This window comes from Hesperophylax consimilis, chromosome 15 (genome assembly GCF_061612785.1).
Source record: "Hesperophylax consimilis isolate HC1 chromosome 15, BYU_Hcon_1.0, whole genome shotgun sequence".
Taxonomy (NCBI): domain Eukaryota; kingdom Metazoa; phylum Arthropoda; class Insecta; order Trichoptera; family Limnephilidae; genus Hesperophylax; species Hesperophylax consimilis.
The window spans coordinates 31,709,320-31,723,642 of NC_142850.1; the positions used below are offsets into that span (position 1 = coordinate 31,709,320).

The 14,323-nt window shown below is 32.7% G+C and overlaps 1 protein-coding gene across 1 annotated transcript in view; it reads left to right on the plus strand.

The window, feature by feature from the left end:
• Positions 1-416: 416 nt before the first annotated feature.
• LOC149417636 (uncharacterized) overlaps positions 417-14,323 on the plus strand; it is a 43,700-nt gene continuing 29,793 nt past the window's right edge. The window contains exons 1-2 of the mRNA XM_089640475.1: positions 417-694; positions 1,508-1,898. Of these exons, the coding sequence (XP_089496601.1) occupies positions 1,885-1,898 (14 nt within the window). The 5' untranslated portion in view covers positions 417-694; positions 1,508-1,884. The remainder of the gene's footprint in view (positions 695-1,507; positions 1,899-14,323) is intronic.

Consider the following 14,323-nt stretch of genomic DNA (forward strand, 5'->3'; position numbering starts at 1 on the left):
TTTTGGTAGGTACTCAGAAGTCAAAAGCACTAACACTATTGAATCCATCAGGCATCGGTGAACAGTCGGAAGACACGCCAAACGCGTGCCCAACATTTGAGGACGGTTGACATTTGCGAAATGAATGAATTGAATGATGGCAGTCGATTGATTATATTTCAGGTAGTGAAGTGTAGAAAATAAGTTTCTGTGCAGGTAGGTACTAAAAATACTGCAAATAATCTTAGGTGTCGGGCACCTGCAGCTTCAGAAAAACCAGAAATTCTCGATATTGGAAACCCTATCCCAGGCGGCCGCTATACTTAAACATGTAGAATTAACACATTGGTATAAACAATCTGACCCATCTTAACTCTACGTAGGAAGTATTATTAGCAGTCGACACATTGGCATTCCGATAATATTACTTGTGTGTTTGGCCACTTTCAAAACCGTCTGTCTCGATACCGGACGCTCTCGAAAGAGGCACGGCCGAGTGTTGCATAGTCCCGCTCGCCTGTTACACTAATCGATCGGATTTAAGGACAATCGAACCGGTAATAAAGATCTGATACAACAAACGAGTTGTGGTCCATCACGTCAGTGTTCTGCCATCCCGACGGCTCCGCGGTTTTGGCGCCATTACCTCTCGGTTGCGCGCGAAAGTCGGTTCGGATATTTCAAAACACGCTCCAAGCTCGAAATATTTTTGAAGGTAGTGATTTTGTTTTGGTTTTACATAGTGTTGAATATGTGATAATAGTTTTTAAATAAAAAAATATTTACGATGTCGTACGTAAAAAATCGTATTATTAATTTGATTAGTTATTAATATTGCGATATTTTTTACAAAGCCTTCTAGAATATTATCCTTTTATTATTTTAATTCAAAGCTTCCAAAAATACATAAGGCAGAATAATTAACTTCGCAAAAGGGTTCTTGGAATCCGTAGCTTTTGTTTTTGGTGTCGCGTCGAAGCCTTTAATCTATATTATTTATTCCCCCTTTCGGCTTTCTGGAAATTCGTTTAAAAATAATTATACTCGATAAAAAGCGAATAACTTTACTGAAACGACCTTTTGTATTGAATAAATGGCCTTGCTTTTGCCTGTGGAATTGTCAACATATATTATTATTTTTGCAAAGCTTCAGTCAAAGGACATATTTTCCTTCAAAATGTCAATGCCTTTTGTTTAAAGGTTTTTACGACCAATATTACATTGTTTGACTTTTTGGGTATTTCATCTTAATATTGAAATTTATATTTCTTCTTAATCCAAAGTTTCAGATAGCCTTGTAGTATCCAACATCAGCCATAATTTTACACATCTAATTTGCTAAATCCCCCAGAATTTTTCTTTTGCCTTCACCATGCTTCATGTTATTTATATTGGTCATTTAGGTTAGCTTCCAATGTTTACATGTTCGTGTGGTTGCATCTCCAGGCTCTGTTTTCTCAGAGCTTGCTTCGTATTTTGCGAATACATCCAGTGACAAATCTAATATGAATTAACTGCTTCATTTCAGGAGTAAGACAATAAATCATCAGTCACATCAGACAAGCAGCAAGCAGCAGTAGTGAGTGTTCAAACAGTCAGGCAAGAGACTCTGCCTACTGAGTCAGTCCAGTTGCAGTGATATTAATAGCGAGCTGGTTGGTAGTGCGGCGGTAGTGGAAGAGTGCCGGGATAAAAGCCGAGAACTATTTCCGACCAGTTGTGTAACGAGAACATCCATCGGTGGTCGGTCCGTGGGACTTTCTCGTCTCGCGAAATAGAAATAAATAGAAGCTGGACTAGTGCGTGTTGCGTGAATTGGCTAGGAAGACTGAGGGATCACTTGGCTCCTCTCCAGACCTGATTCTCCCTCCACGCTCCCAGCTTCGAGAAACTTCCACGGGAGACATGGCTGACTACAGGTGAGAACCAATCAATCAATCAATCATAGGTACTTAGTTTCTTCGTCCACGGAATCTAAAGAGTGCTTAACAATGAATCGAGCACCCCAAAAAACTGTTAGTCTTTATGACATTGGTTAAGAATTGTATAATAATTTGTATTCTGTGTTACACTTCTGGAAATAGGAATGCTGAAAGCAGACATTCAACGTGAGATTAGAGCAATAAACCAAAAAGATATTATGTTGGAGGCAAGTTGTTGAAATTTCTCTAGCGATGTAATGTCAGTTTTATAGAATCTAGATCTTGATCACAGATGTAAGCAAACAGTTGAAGTTGGTGTAGAAAGAGATACTTGGCCTACAATGCATCGAAATTGCTAAACATGCAGTGTCTCTAGAGTTGCCTTCTTAAAGCCTGTGGCAGATCGAATTCTTCTTCTCTAATCTGGCTTGTGCTTTCCCCTTTCTTCTCTCTTTCACCGTGTCTATCTAGCCAGAGAAGCTGATCTCTCATCTCCTTGTCTAAATTTTGAGAAGCATTGTAATTCTGATGACCAACACTGTGGACGAATCGGAACACATTGTGATGGACGTTGTTGCCAGAACCAAATTGTTGGCAGAGTTGACGGCGAATTCATGGCATATCCAACCCAGTGGCAGTTAATTAAGAGGCAAAGCTTTTTTTAAACAAATGCCTTTTGTCAGGCCACGATTTATCGTACTAAAACCAGCGGACGTTTCCTACTCATTTTTGAAATATTGAATCAAAAAAGACAAACTTATGATAATTTCATTTCATGTCAATTATGGACACTGCCAGTCTCTTTGACTTGATGTCTGAAGTATCTAATAGGTTTAAAGTTATCGTCAAAAATAATTAAAAGATCACAATTGTATTGATGTTAAAATTTAGATAATTTTCAAATCCAACCGTCTGGAGCCAGTGAGACTATGGCATCTCAAATTGGTGTATGTTGCGATGCTGAAGGTAGCGGAGAGGTGAAGGATATGGGGATGGAAGGTGAGGGTGCACCTGGCAATTCAGATCTGGTTAAATTTTCACATTTCAAGCAACGTTTCAATTCTGAATGGCGGATTACACGAGGGTGGTACTGAGAGTATCTTTAATTCTGTAACGTGCCACAAGTACATATTATTTTTAAATGAATAAATAAATCACATATAAATTATTTGCGGGATTTGAACCCACAACCTTCGGATTGTTAGTCGAGAACCTTACCCCTCTACCACGGAGTCCATTGTAAGTAAAAATATAATATTATACGCAGTTAGCTTTTTTCTTTTATATTACGAAACATTTTTTACTTCTGCGAAAGGGTTTTATAACCAATATCATTTATTAAAGTTTCATTTAATTTTGACTTTGTACACAAAAAAGCAATATAACGTTATTTTGAGCAAACATGAGTTTTTACTTCAACCTCTTTATTTATTGTTTTAAAACCGAATTTCTTCACATAAACTTGAAGTTTTCTTAGAAATTATTAAACACTCAATATTCGCAACTACACATGTGTCGAGTAAACATCCGGCAAACGCTGGAGGCGAATCATATCCGAATGCAAAGCTCCGAGAATAAATTGATCAAATAAACATTTTTATAACCTACAATAAATAATGCTATAATTTTATTACCATTATTATTTAGTACAATCAATCTCCGTTGATTGTGACAAATATTTTGTTGTATTAAATTTACTGCTTTATTTTAGTGACAAAATATATGAAATCATGTTATTGATTAAACTCGTATAAAATAAATGTCAAAAGCTGGGTAAAAAAGTATCTGGAAGTGAGAGTTTTTTTAAATAATTTATACTACGAATATGATACCTAAAATATGCCATTGCCATCTACATTAAAATAAAAAAATTTTAAACTGTTTTTTATTAAATACGCAAAAACTCCAGTAAAATCATATTAATCTAACTAATGTACTATATTTTTTTTCTTCATTCATATTTCTTTTTTCATTTAAACCATAGGTAATGTTACCACCACTGTTTTGAATACATAACATATAATGCCCACGCACAGGCTTCGCCTTTGTGGGATTTTTGGTTACTGTCTTATGTTTTGTATAATTATATATGTACCTGTATGTATCAAAAAATTGCCAATAAAAAAATTTGAATGAATAATGATGAGTTAATAAGTTATGTTGTGAAAAATTAAAGTATATCAAATATTTGACAGCATGTCATGTCATACTCGATTGCCAAGTAAATTGTATCAACGTTTACCAATAATGTGCTTAATTTTGTATTTGTTTATTTTATTTGGTTTTACGCCCAGCCGAGCTGTAATATAGATTTTAATAACCAAATATATAACTAGTGAGTTATCGAAAATTATATACAACATTTTTAAATCACGAAATAACATAAACTGATAAACTGAATATGGAACAATATTAGCAAAACATGTAACAGTAATATAAAATAATATAGAAACTAGAACATAACCAACGCTACTATAATTTGTAGGATTCAACAAAGTGCTGGTAAAGATTAAACTTAGTTCTAAAAATGGAGTCAATAACTATATCAATAGTAACCCCAAACTTGTTGCCCAGATCATGTATCCTATTGGTTAGTGAGTGTGTCTGGTTGTGTATGTATTGCAGAAGAATGTTACATTTTTACTTGGGTTCCTTGTCGGCACATGGAATTTAATAGTGGCAATGATGACAGGATTGTCAATTATGTTGTTAATGACTCTGTGTAACACAACCAGGTCCGATATGATTCCACAATGGGGCAGTGTTATTAGATGTAATTGATTTATCAAACTGACAAAATCAATGTTTTCAATTGGAATTATGGGCTTAAAATTTACGTATTTAAGAAATTTTGTGCTAACCTCTCTCTATATTGTTATAGTGAACTCTATACAAAGGGGACCAAATAGGTTAATTATATTCCGTTTGACTTCTGACTAATGAAATTTAGAGGGTTCTCATACAGTCAATCAGTTAAAGTTATGATATAAATAAGTATATAACATAGTGTATAAGTATGCATAAAAAGGGTTTCGATGATGATTTTTTTTCCATTTGGTGTTCATTAATAAATTTGTTAGAAAATGTACATTTAAGAGTTGGCACAATATTCCTTTCTTCTTAGAAAGAGTTTGTTAAAGTTTTTTTTGTTTTTGTTTTTTTGTTGTTATTATTATTATTATTAGACTTATTATAATTAATTAATATTCTTAGAGTAGAAAACTTAAAAAGTGTGAACTATGCAATTAATCAATAGTCATTCTAATATGGTATTATTGGCTTGGGAGGAACTTCACATGATATATTTTAAATTCACTTAAAAAAATTGACAATTAAGTACTCTTGAAAAAATTATTAAATTTTCTACCGAAATTCTTTTAAAATTCAATTCAAAGTACCTACAATAGACAATATTTATACAAAATGTTCAATACTACAATTTTTTAAAGAAAAACAGTAAAATGATTCATGAATTGATACATCAGAAAAACATTAAAATCACATAACTGATTACTGAGCACCTTCAAATTATCTACATCCTTCTAGGAATAATTTATATTAACAACCTTCCTTTAAATCTAAAAATTATCGATAATATTAATGAATTTTAGCTTAATTTGAAAAATTTCTTAAAACTACGTTGAGTCCATATCTGATATTATTTATAAATGTCTTTTTTTCTGTTATTGGAAAACCTTTCGATTTTTTATGTTATTTATTCGCAATATTTTATTATAACTTACATACATGACTTTATATAATTGAGCTAGAATTCCCTCACTAAACTCTTTATCGTAAGGAAAGGTTATTTTATTTCTTCTAAAACACTGTATAACATATAAAAATTGACTATCTATTGTATATAATTAAAAAAAATCATTGAATTTAATTTAAATTCATTGAAGGAGTATCTTGTACGTCAATGAAAATCACTGAAATTAAATCTGGGAGTTTGTCAACATAATCAGGATCATCAATTGTTGATTCAAAATAATCATTATTACTTGCTTTCATTGCAATCAGATTTAGAAATAGATGCATATATCATTATTTATCATGATCAAATAATCGGGCAAACACGGGTCAATCTATTTAAACAAGCTGTGATATATTAATTTATATTTTGATTAAGCGGGCTCATAAACATTATCCCACTTAGCTCGTAATTTCAATATAATGTAATTTTGCGGTTTTTATGATAATAAAAATTATAGAACACAAACTCAGCTGTACTCGTAACGTCGTAACTCAGAACATGTAGGAATAATAATTGCAAGTTTCTTATTCTCCTTATCATATTCCTGTGATGAATTATTTTGCATAATATTACGCAAACTCTGGAACCATCGTGCCATTCGAAATAATAGTATCTTTAAGTATTTGGAAACTGTTGTGAAATATATTAACATGGCAGCATAACAAAGCAAGTGATTTTTTTCATAAAACTGTGGTTAAATTAACATAAAAACGCTCAAAAAGAAAATAAACAAAAATTAAATATACACATTTTGTGGGATGTGAATGGGTTTAAATTTAGGGAATGATCTATTTTTTTGGTAAAGAAATAAAAAAAGTTATTAAGTTTATCAAAAAATTTGTTATTAACCACTTTATTTAAATTCATACTTAACATTTATTTAAATTCATTCTCCAAACCGGTTTCACTCAACTTAAATTTTCTCAGGAAAATTTCGGCTTTGGCATCGGATTACGTAATTTAGAAGCTTTGGAAATAGAGAAAGGAAATACATGATTTATTAAAATCTTTTAAAAAAAACGTGATTGCAGGCCGTTTTCTAAAAACTTTTAGTACATTCGTAATATTTCGGAACACGTGTTCTTGCACTTGCGTTTGTCCTGATCAAAGATATTAGAAGAACGAGATGTGCTATGCGCAGTTCGTACTGAGTGGAATTGTTTTGCCGAGTGTCGCCGGTTTTGTTCACCAATACTACTGCACACCTTCGCTTACGCTAAGGCATCGCTAAGGTATCCGCACTAATACATAGAACAGATTTCTGTGCGTACACGTCCCGATACCGTTCAAAGTACCCTAATTAGGTAGTACTCCGGCTACGGTCCGGCGGCCAACATAGCATATCTCGTTCTTCTAATATCTTTGGTCCTGATAGTAAACAATGACGGAATGCGAAAATATTATAATTTTTATGAACACGTGTTCCAACGTCGCGATAACACATTGGTGTAACATTATTAGGATTTTTTTAATCAGGAATCCTGTCAATTCATTAGTTAAAGGCCTGCAATCCCGTTTTTAATCGGATTACGTTTAATTTGAACAAATTCTTAGTAAACCAGCAATATTTAATGTCAGTGAGTTTTCTCTGTGTATTCTTAATTATCAACACAATTTGTCCGTTAGTCCTCCTATATTAGGTAGGTACCTTTATTTCCATTCATATCCTTCATATACAAAATTCCCAATACCTCTATATTCCTTCCTCCCTTTGCCTTATATCTCTTTCTTTTGTATATTATGTTATATGACATTAATCTACCAGCCCATCTCTGTTACACTATTCCATTAGTTTATTTTTTATTTTATCTCTCTCTTAACCTGTGTATTAAATTAAATTGCTATCCCGATGAAACTTAAGTTATGCGAAGTTGGTTGGTGAATAAATTTAATTAAGTTAGTGGTTAAAAACAAAGTGTTTGTTTCATTTAATAATATTTCAAACCACAACGTGATTACTTTTCACGGCATTAAAAATGATATTTAATTTACATAAGATGTCATAAATTAGTTGTTTGAAAATATATTTTATTTTATAGATAGTAAATGATAATTAAATAATGATTCTTTTGAGATGTTCAACTAATATTTCAGTGATGTTCTCAAGTGGGAGGAATGAAAACTAAGGAACTTCCACAGGAAATATTTTCTTGAAAGTTTGATAGAATTTTAAATGTTCTAAAAAGAAATTTAAAATCTATGAAAAAAAGAAATACCAGAAAAATTAAAGTAGTAATGGATTGAATTGTATGTCAATGCCGTTGTTGTCCAATCATTTGTCACCGTAAAGTTAACGTTTCATGGTTCCATAATTTTAATATCAATTGATTTTAACTTTAAATTTAATTATTATTTTCTTTACTCCACTTCTACTAATTTTTAACTTTTATGTAAGGATTGATATTGCGAAATAAAATTACTTGGATATGTTAATAGAACGAGATTATTTTTAAAGCATTTTCGGAATAAAAGTTTTCAGTGAACTTAATTTTTTCTTTCATAGTTTTTTCAATAATAAAAAAAAATAATTCATCAATAATAACTAAAATGTTGCATCCGAAACTGCTTCCGAATTACAGCTCAGATGAACATGATTTATGGACTGCAAATGAATTTTAAAATGGGTATTTTAAACTGTATGGAATGAACAATCTATGCAAAGAAGGAAAACAGGATGACCAATCACTTACCAAGAAGCAGTACACAACACAACCACAATAAAATGAGTTCCACCGCGATACTTCGATGTAATTAATTATCTCCACAACACAACGAATGACTACTTAAACGATATTAAGGACTTCTAATATAGTCAACTTCCTTCTTTTCAAAGATTATGTTCACAAAAAATCAACAATATCTTGCTTTTCAGTGGTTCAATCCTTCTTTTATTATTATTGAGTGTCTACAAAGTATTTCATTTTATTTATTATCATGTGACACCTGACAACATCTTGCATGTTTATACTAAGAGGAACTATATCGTCTACGGTGGCCACTCGGTTCAGTGCCGCGTTGTTGCGTTTAATTTGATAACAGAAATTGTTTCAATATCTAACACTTCTAATAAACAGATTGAATTCACCAACTGGAATGTTTATCGACAATCGAATTTGCGAACCGGCGTAGCTTTACTCATCTCACTCTTGATAATGAATTAATGAACCCTTGAATAACAGGTAATTGGCTTCAATACGTTATTACTCTCACAGTGCGTTGTTTAAAATTAATCAAAGTAACCCATTTTCGACGCATTAACAAATTTGCACTCGGCTAGTCAGAATGTATGTTGAATAATGTGGGCCAGTGAAGTGCATTTAAGTAATTATTGCACCTGCCGGATTGCAACGCCCACCAAATATGCCGTTTAAATGCTACCACTCTGAAAGGGTAAACTATAATTAAAATTCTTCTCTTTAGAAGCCAAATACTCTGGTTTATCTCATTATCTTATTCCGACATAAGTGTACACAAAAACGATAGTAATTTGCCCTAGATTCAGCCGGTTTAGCTTATTTTCCGTAATCTACGCAAGAGACATTGAGGTTTCCTTTAGTGCCAATGTCATCTTTAAAAGTTGTAAAAATGACACATTTTCATAAGGAATAGGCCCAGTGTCTGAGCTGGCCACCTAAGGTTACTTACTTGGCTGTTTACCGAACATATTAGTGTCAGTATACCCTTTGTCTCATTACCATGTTTAGTAATCTCAATTCAGCGATGTCATCGAAATACTAACGCATATAGATATTTAATTGTAGGTTGATGTAATGTTTGCCTTTACCTTGATAAATCTAAATGAATATTCCTAAAACCCACGCAAAGTGTGTATCCAAGGCATGAAGCGATTATATCATTTCGTTTCGCAATATACGAAACGTAAACAATCGTGGCCTCAGGATCATTTGAGTAGGCCATGCACCGGATAGAATACATAAATTGAAATTAATTTAAACTTAATACCGACCTCAATGGTATAACAGAAAGCTTGCTTCTGGACCATGGAATCGCGGGTTCAAAACCCTAACGGAAAATAAACCATTGTTCATATTTTTATATCTAAGAATAGAATAAAATGCATTATTCTAAATTTAAATTTACTATTTTTACTGCTTTTTAATTTTCTTAAAAAAATAAATTTAATAAAATTAAATTAAAACTAATTTTGCATTTTTTTAAATACAAAAAGTGGATGTGTAATCATAAATATTATTAATTTATGTGCTATTTATTACCAGTTGATTAAAGTAAAGTATCAAATTGCACCAAGCGAGGGTGGAAGATACTCTAAATATAGTCCTGGTGAGGGATCATCATCATTTAGAAATGAAATGTGTTACTTTGACTGAAGTGTCTTTAGCTATCAATGTTTAGTGAAGAAATCAGAATAGCAAGATAATTCAAAACTATTCTCCCCATATTTTATACCCTCTTATATTTCCTCCAACCCTTTAACATGAAATAAATGACTTGGGGATAGGTTTTGATTATAAACTCATTTTTTTGTCACGTATAAACATTATTACGAACAAAGAAATGAAAATGATCGGTTTCGTAATAAGAATCGCCAAAGACTTTTGTAATATAATATCTTGAAAATTAAAAATTCTTGTATACTTCATTAGTCCCTAGCCAAATTGAAGATAACTCACCAATGTTGTCACCACATTATAATGTTCATTTTTTTCGTATTGAAAAAATACAGCACCAATTCAGAGATAAATTATTAACTTAATACTATTATTGAAAATTAAAAAATTGAAAAACCAATAAAAACTAAACCAGCTGAATCTAGGGCAAATTATTATCGATTTTGTGTGCATGGTGGAATAACGCTATAAATCAGAGTATTTGGCTTCTAAAGAGAAGAATTTTAATTATAGTTTAACCGTTCAGAGTGGTAGTATTTAAAAGGTATATTTGGTGGGCGTTGCAATCCTGCAGGTGCAATAATTACTTAAATGCACTTCACTGGCCCACATTATTCAACATACATTCAGGTCGGTGGCCGAGTTGACATCGCACTCGGGCGTAGTGTGTTCAATTCCTCGGCTGGCTAAGTCCTCCATCACAAAACAAGCAAAATTTTCAGCTTACTGTGGTAGTAGTAGGAGATTTTCAAATATTGTCAGGTTATTCGTAACCCGGGATGTTTGTCTTTCTTAAAAAAAAAATAAATAAATAAAAAAATTGAAAATAAACGAAGATTTTCTTAAAAATGTTAAAAACGTGACTGCAGGATTATAAAAAATGAATTTACAAGTTTCCTAACAAACTGTCGGTAAAACACCAACACGTTATTAGGATGTCGGAACACGTGTTCATAAAAATTCTAATATTGTAACATTTCGTCATTATACTCATCAGGAAAAGTACACCTGCATGAAAACGTGTTCTGATACATTCCGAATAGAATAATATTTATTAGGAAATGGATTGCAATCACTAGTTTAATTGGTTTGCAATAAATCAGTCATAAACATTTTTCTCAGTGTATACACCATAACTGACCAATAAACAATAATTAATGTATCAGGTGTAATTTTCTATTTAAAATCATTAATTCCCTTATTGACAGGCCGTGCATTATTGCAATTGATTTGATTTCATGATCCTAGTAAAGTCACACGAACTTAAATCATCTTTCACTGCAACAATAATGTCAATACCAATTTGTTTATATACATAAAGAATTTAAATAAAAGCATTTCACATATTTTTTTAAAAATAATTATTAGTTGGCATTTTGCTTTCTGTAGCATAATTATAAATTTGTGCTTGTTTTGGAAATCTTTTTTTATTCTGTATTAAAAGGTAAGTGTGACGTAAACAATTAAATTTCTCAAAAATACGCCTTAATTTCATCGTTGAAATTCTAATACAAAATAAAATGTATCTTTTATTGCTGAAATGTCTTCACACCTATTCGTTTAATGGGGGTGAGTCAACGCTAAAATATAGACATGTGAATCTTCTGTAGCTGTTACTAAGAGTGAAGTTGAGAGAAAAAGCAAATATTATTTTAGCGTTTTCCGTACAAAGAAAGCATTCCATTGTTGAGTCATTATTATTTTTAGACTGACTCGACCTTACTATTCTCACGAAACACAAACAATATGCATCATCTAAGCGCGGCGTATTTTTATTTATTTATTAATAAACGGTAAGACATTGCGAAATTATTTTAGAGAATGGTTAGGTAAGACATTTGACACCAAAATTTAAATATATCCGTCGATAAAACAGAATTTGATGTTATTTTGAAAATTGTTGCAAAACTTCCTGGCTAACGAATAACACAACTCCACATATCTACATCACTTGTTTCCTGACGGTCGATGTTTGCCCTGGCAGGCTTTGAAAATTATTCTTTCCGTGGGGTTTATTTTAATTATTTATTTTAAACGTATTACTAAAATCTTAGATGTTTCTAAACAGATACTTTGGGAAGTTACTAATTCATCGATTAGAAAAATAAAATTTGGTGCTTACCGCAAGTTTTATAGTTAAAAAACGTTTTATGAATTTCATTTTGAACAGTTTTAAATCAAATATTTGAATTGTAAGGCACTGTTTTTATGAACCTGAAATATAAACAATTAACATAGGTGAGTATCGGTCTGAAAAAAGGATATTATTGTTACGAATTCGTTGGATTAATTCAAATGTGAGCTTCGAGCAAAACCCCTTTACTAAATTCTTGTCTCGCCTTTTACATTAAAATACGTACCATTGTAGGAGGAATGATGTGGAAACGATTACGACATCCTAGGGCAAGGAACTCGAGGGAGAAAGTAGGAGAACGGAAGGAGTGGAATTTATCTGAGCATGACTGCAGTTCGCCAACGGACGAACAAAAGTTCACAGTGACTAAGTTTTCGTAATTTATTCGACGTAAACTGTCGTTTGTTTGTTAGCGATCTGCAGTCGTGCTCGGGAACGATCACAAGTTGCCGACATTATCGATAAATCCTCTATCGATAGATCGTGCTAGGTACCCAGGCCAAGGATTGGGAAAAATGGATAAATGAAGGAAAATATATTTTTACGAGTAAGCGAGGGATATGGCTGATAGAAGTTTGTTATAATCAACCCTGATGATGTAACCTGCACTTCTAACCGAAAGGTTGATAGTGGGAATAGCGTTATTTAACAGATGGCAACCACAACTATCCGAGTTCCGCAAGTGATTTGGGGAGATGTGAAAGTTTTCGATATCGACAAACGACCGCAAACTGAGAAACATCTTAATCGCATCGTAAAAAATACGACTTTACAGGCAATTAGCGATAGGGCTTTGGGAAGTCGGCCAATAAAAACTTTGCGAATTAGGTCGGTCATCTTCCAAGGATCTTCTTTCTTTTATATATCCCTACCTAATGGCGTAAGAACTATTATATATAACGTAGCGAGTGACTATACACATACAACCAATCCTTTGGATTTGTGTTAAAGATTTTAGGGTAATATTTGTTGTCAAACACATCGTAAAATGGAACTAAAGGTGATCTGAAATTACAAATAAGAAATTCTGAATTAGACAAATACTCTTTGCGTTGCTCTCTGAAATCAGCCGTAAGTATGTTATTTTCGAAGTATGTTGAATTTTTACTTTACCAGTTTCTCTGGGAATTTATCCAAAAAGTAGACTGAATGCTGTAAAAATATGGCAAAATCATGTTTATAATGAGAAATATGGAAATTCGCAAAGAATGCAAGACTGATGTAAGCGCAATGATTAATATTACATAGACGAAACTTACTTACAAAAAATATTGCTGATTTATTAAGAATCTCTACAAACTATTCGTGTTCCTGTTAAAACAAAACTGCAGGCCTTTAACGATTTAATTGACAGGTTTACTAACTATCAGTAAAACACGATTGATTTATGGCGATATCGGAATCGTGTAAAAGATGGTTTCAGGATGTAGAACGAACGAACGAGGAAAGGTGTGTAAAGAAAGTATATGATATAATGCGAATTGTAGAAGAAGTTGGGGAGGCTTGTGGAAGTCATCGCACGATCAAGTGAATCAAATACTTGTGTCGGGCCACGTAAAGTCAGAATAACAGAAGGGTGTATGTGTATGAAAAATGTATGAATGTGCATGAAGTTAGGAGTTTGTGCTGAGATCGAGTTGTTTTGCGGTCCATCTTCTCTGCCTACCTCTGCCAGGAAACGGTGTGATGGTTAGTTAGTTGAGCATTTCACTATTAAAGTTCATAAAGTTTATAAAGCTTACATTTTTTCATAAACATCTATCGTTTGCTGTGCCAATATCCCACCTCGGTGGGAATAAGTCTCAGATACCTCTGAGAAGACTTCACCAAACACCCAATGACAAACCTGGTAAATTTAAGAAAAGAGACTGGGCTACCATCAAAGGTTTAAAATGCATTATGGAGAATGCTACCGACCAAGCAGTTCACATTAGATGGATGGGAAGAGCAGAATAAGCATTATAACCTTATCCTTATCAATAAAATCAACCAGTAACCTTAATCCTGATTATTTTTTTGCGTTAATTTGGCGTGTTGGACTTCCTCTTTCTATAGCCAACATTTCAGACATCGTTAGAGTGTCCACCATTAGGATAGATCTGTAGATAGTGGTGAAGTGCGCCTTTACACATGTAGTAGTGATACTCTTAGGGCCGGATTT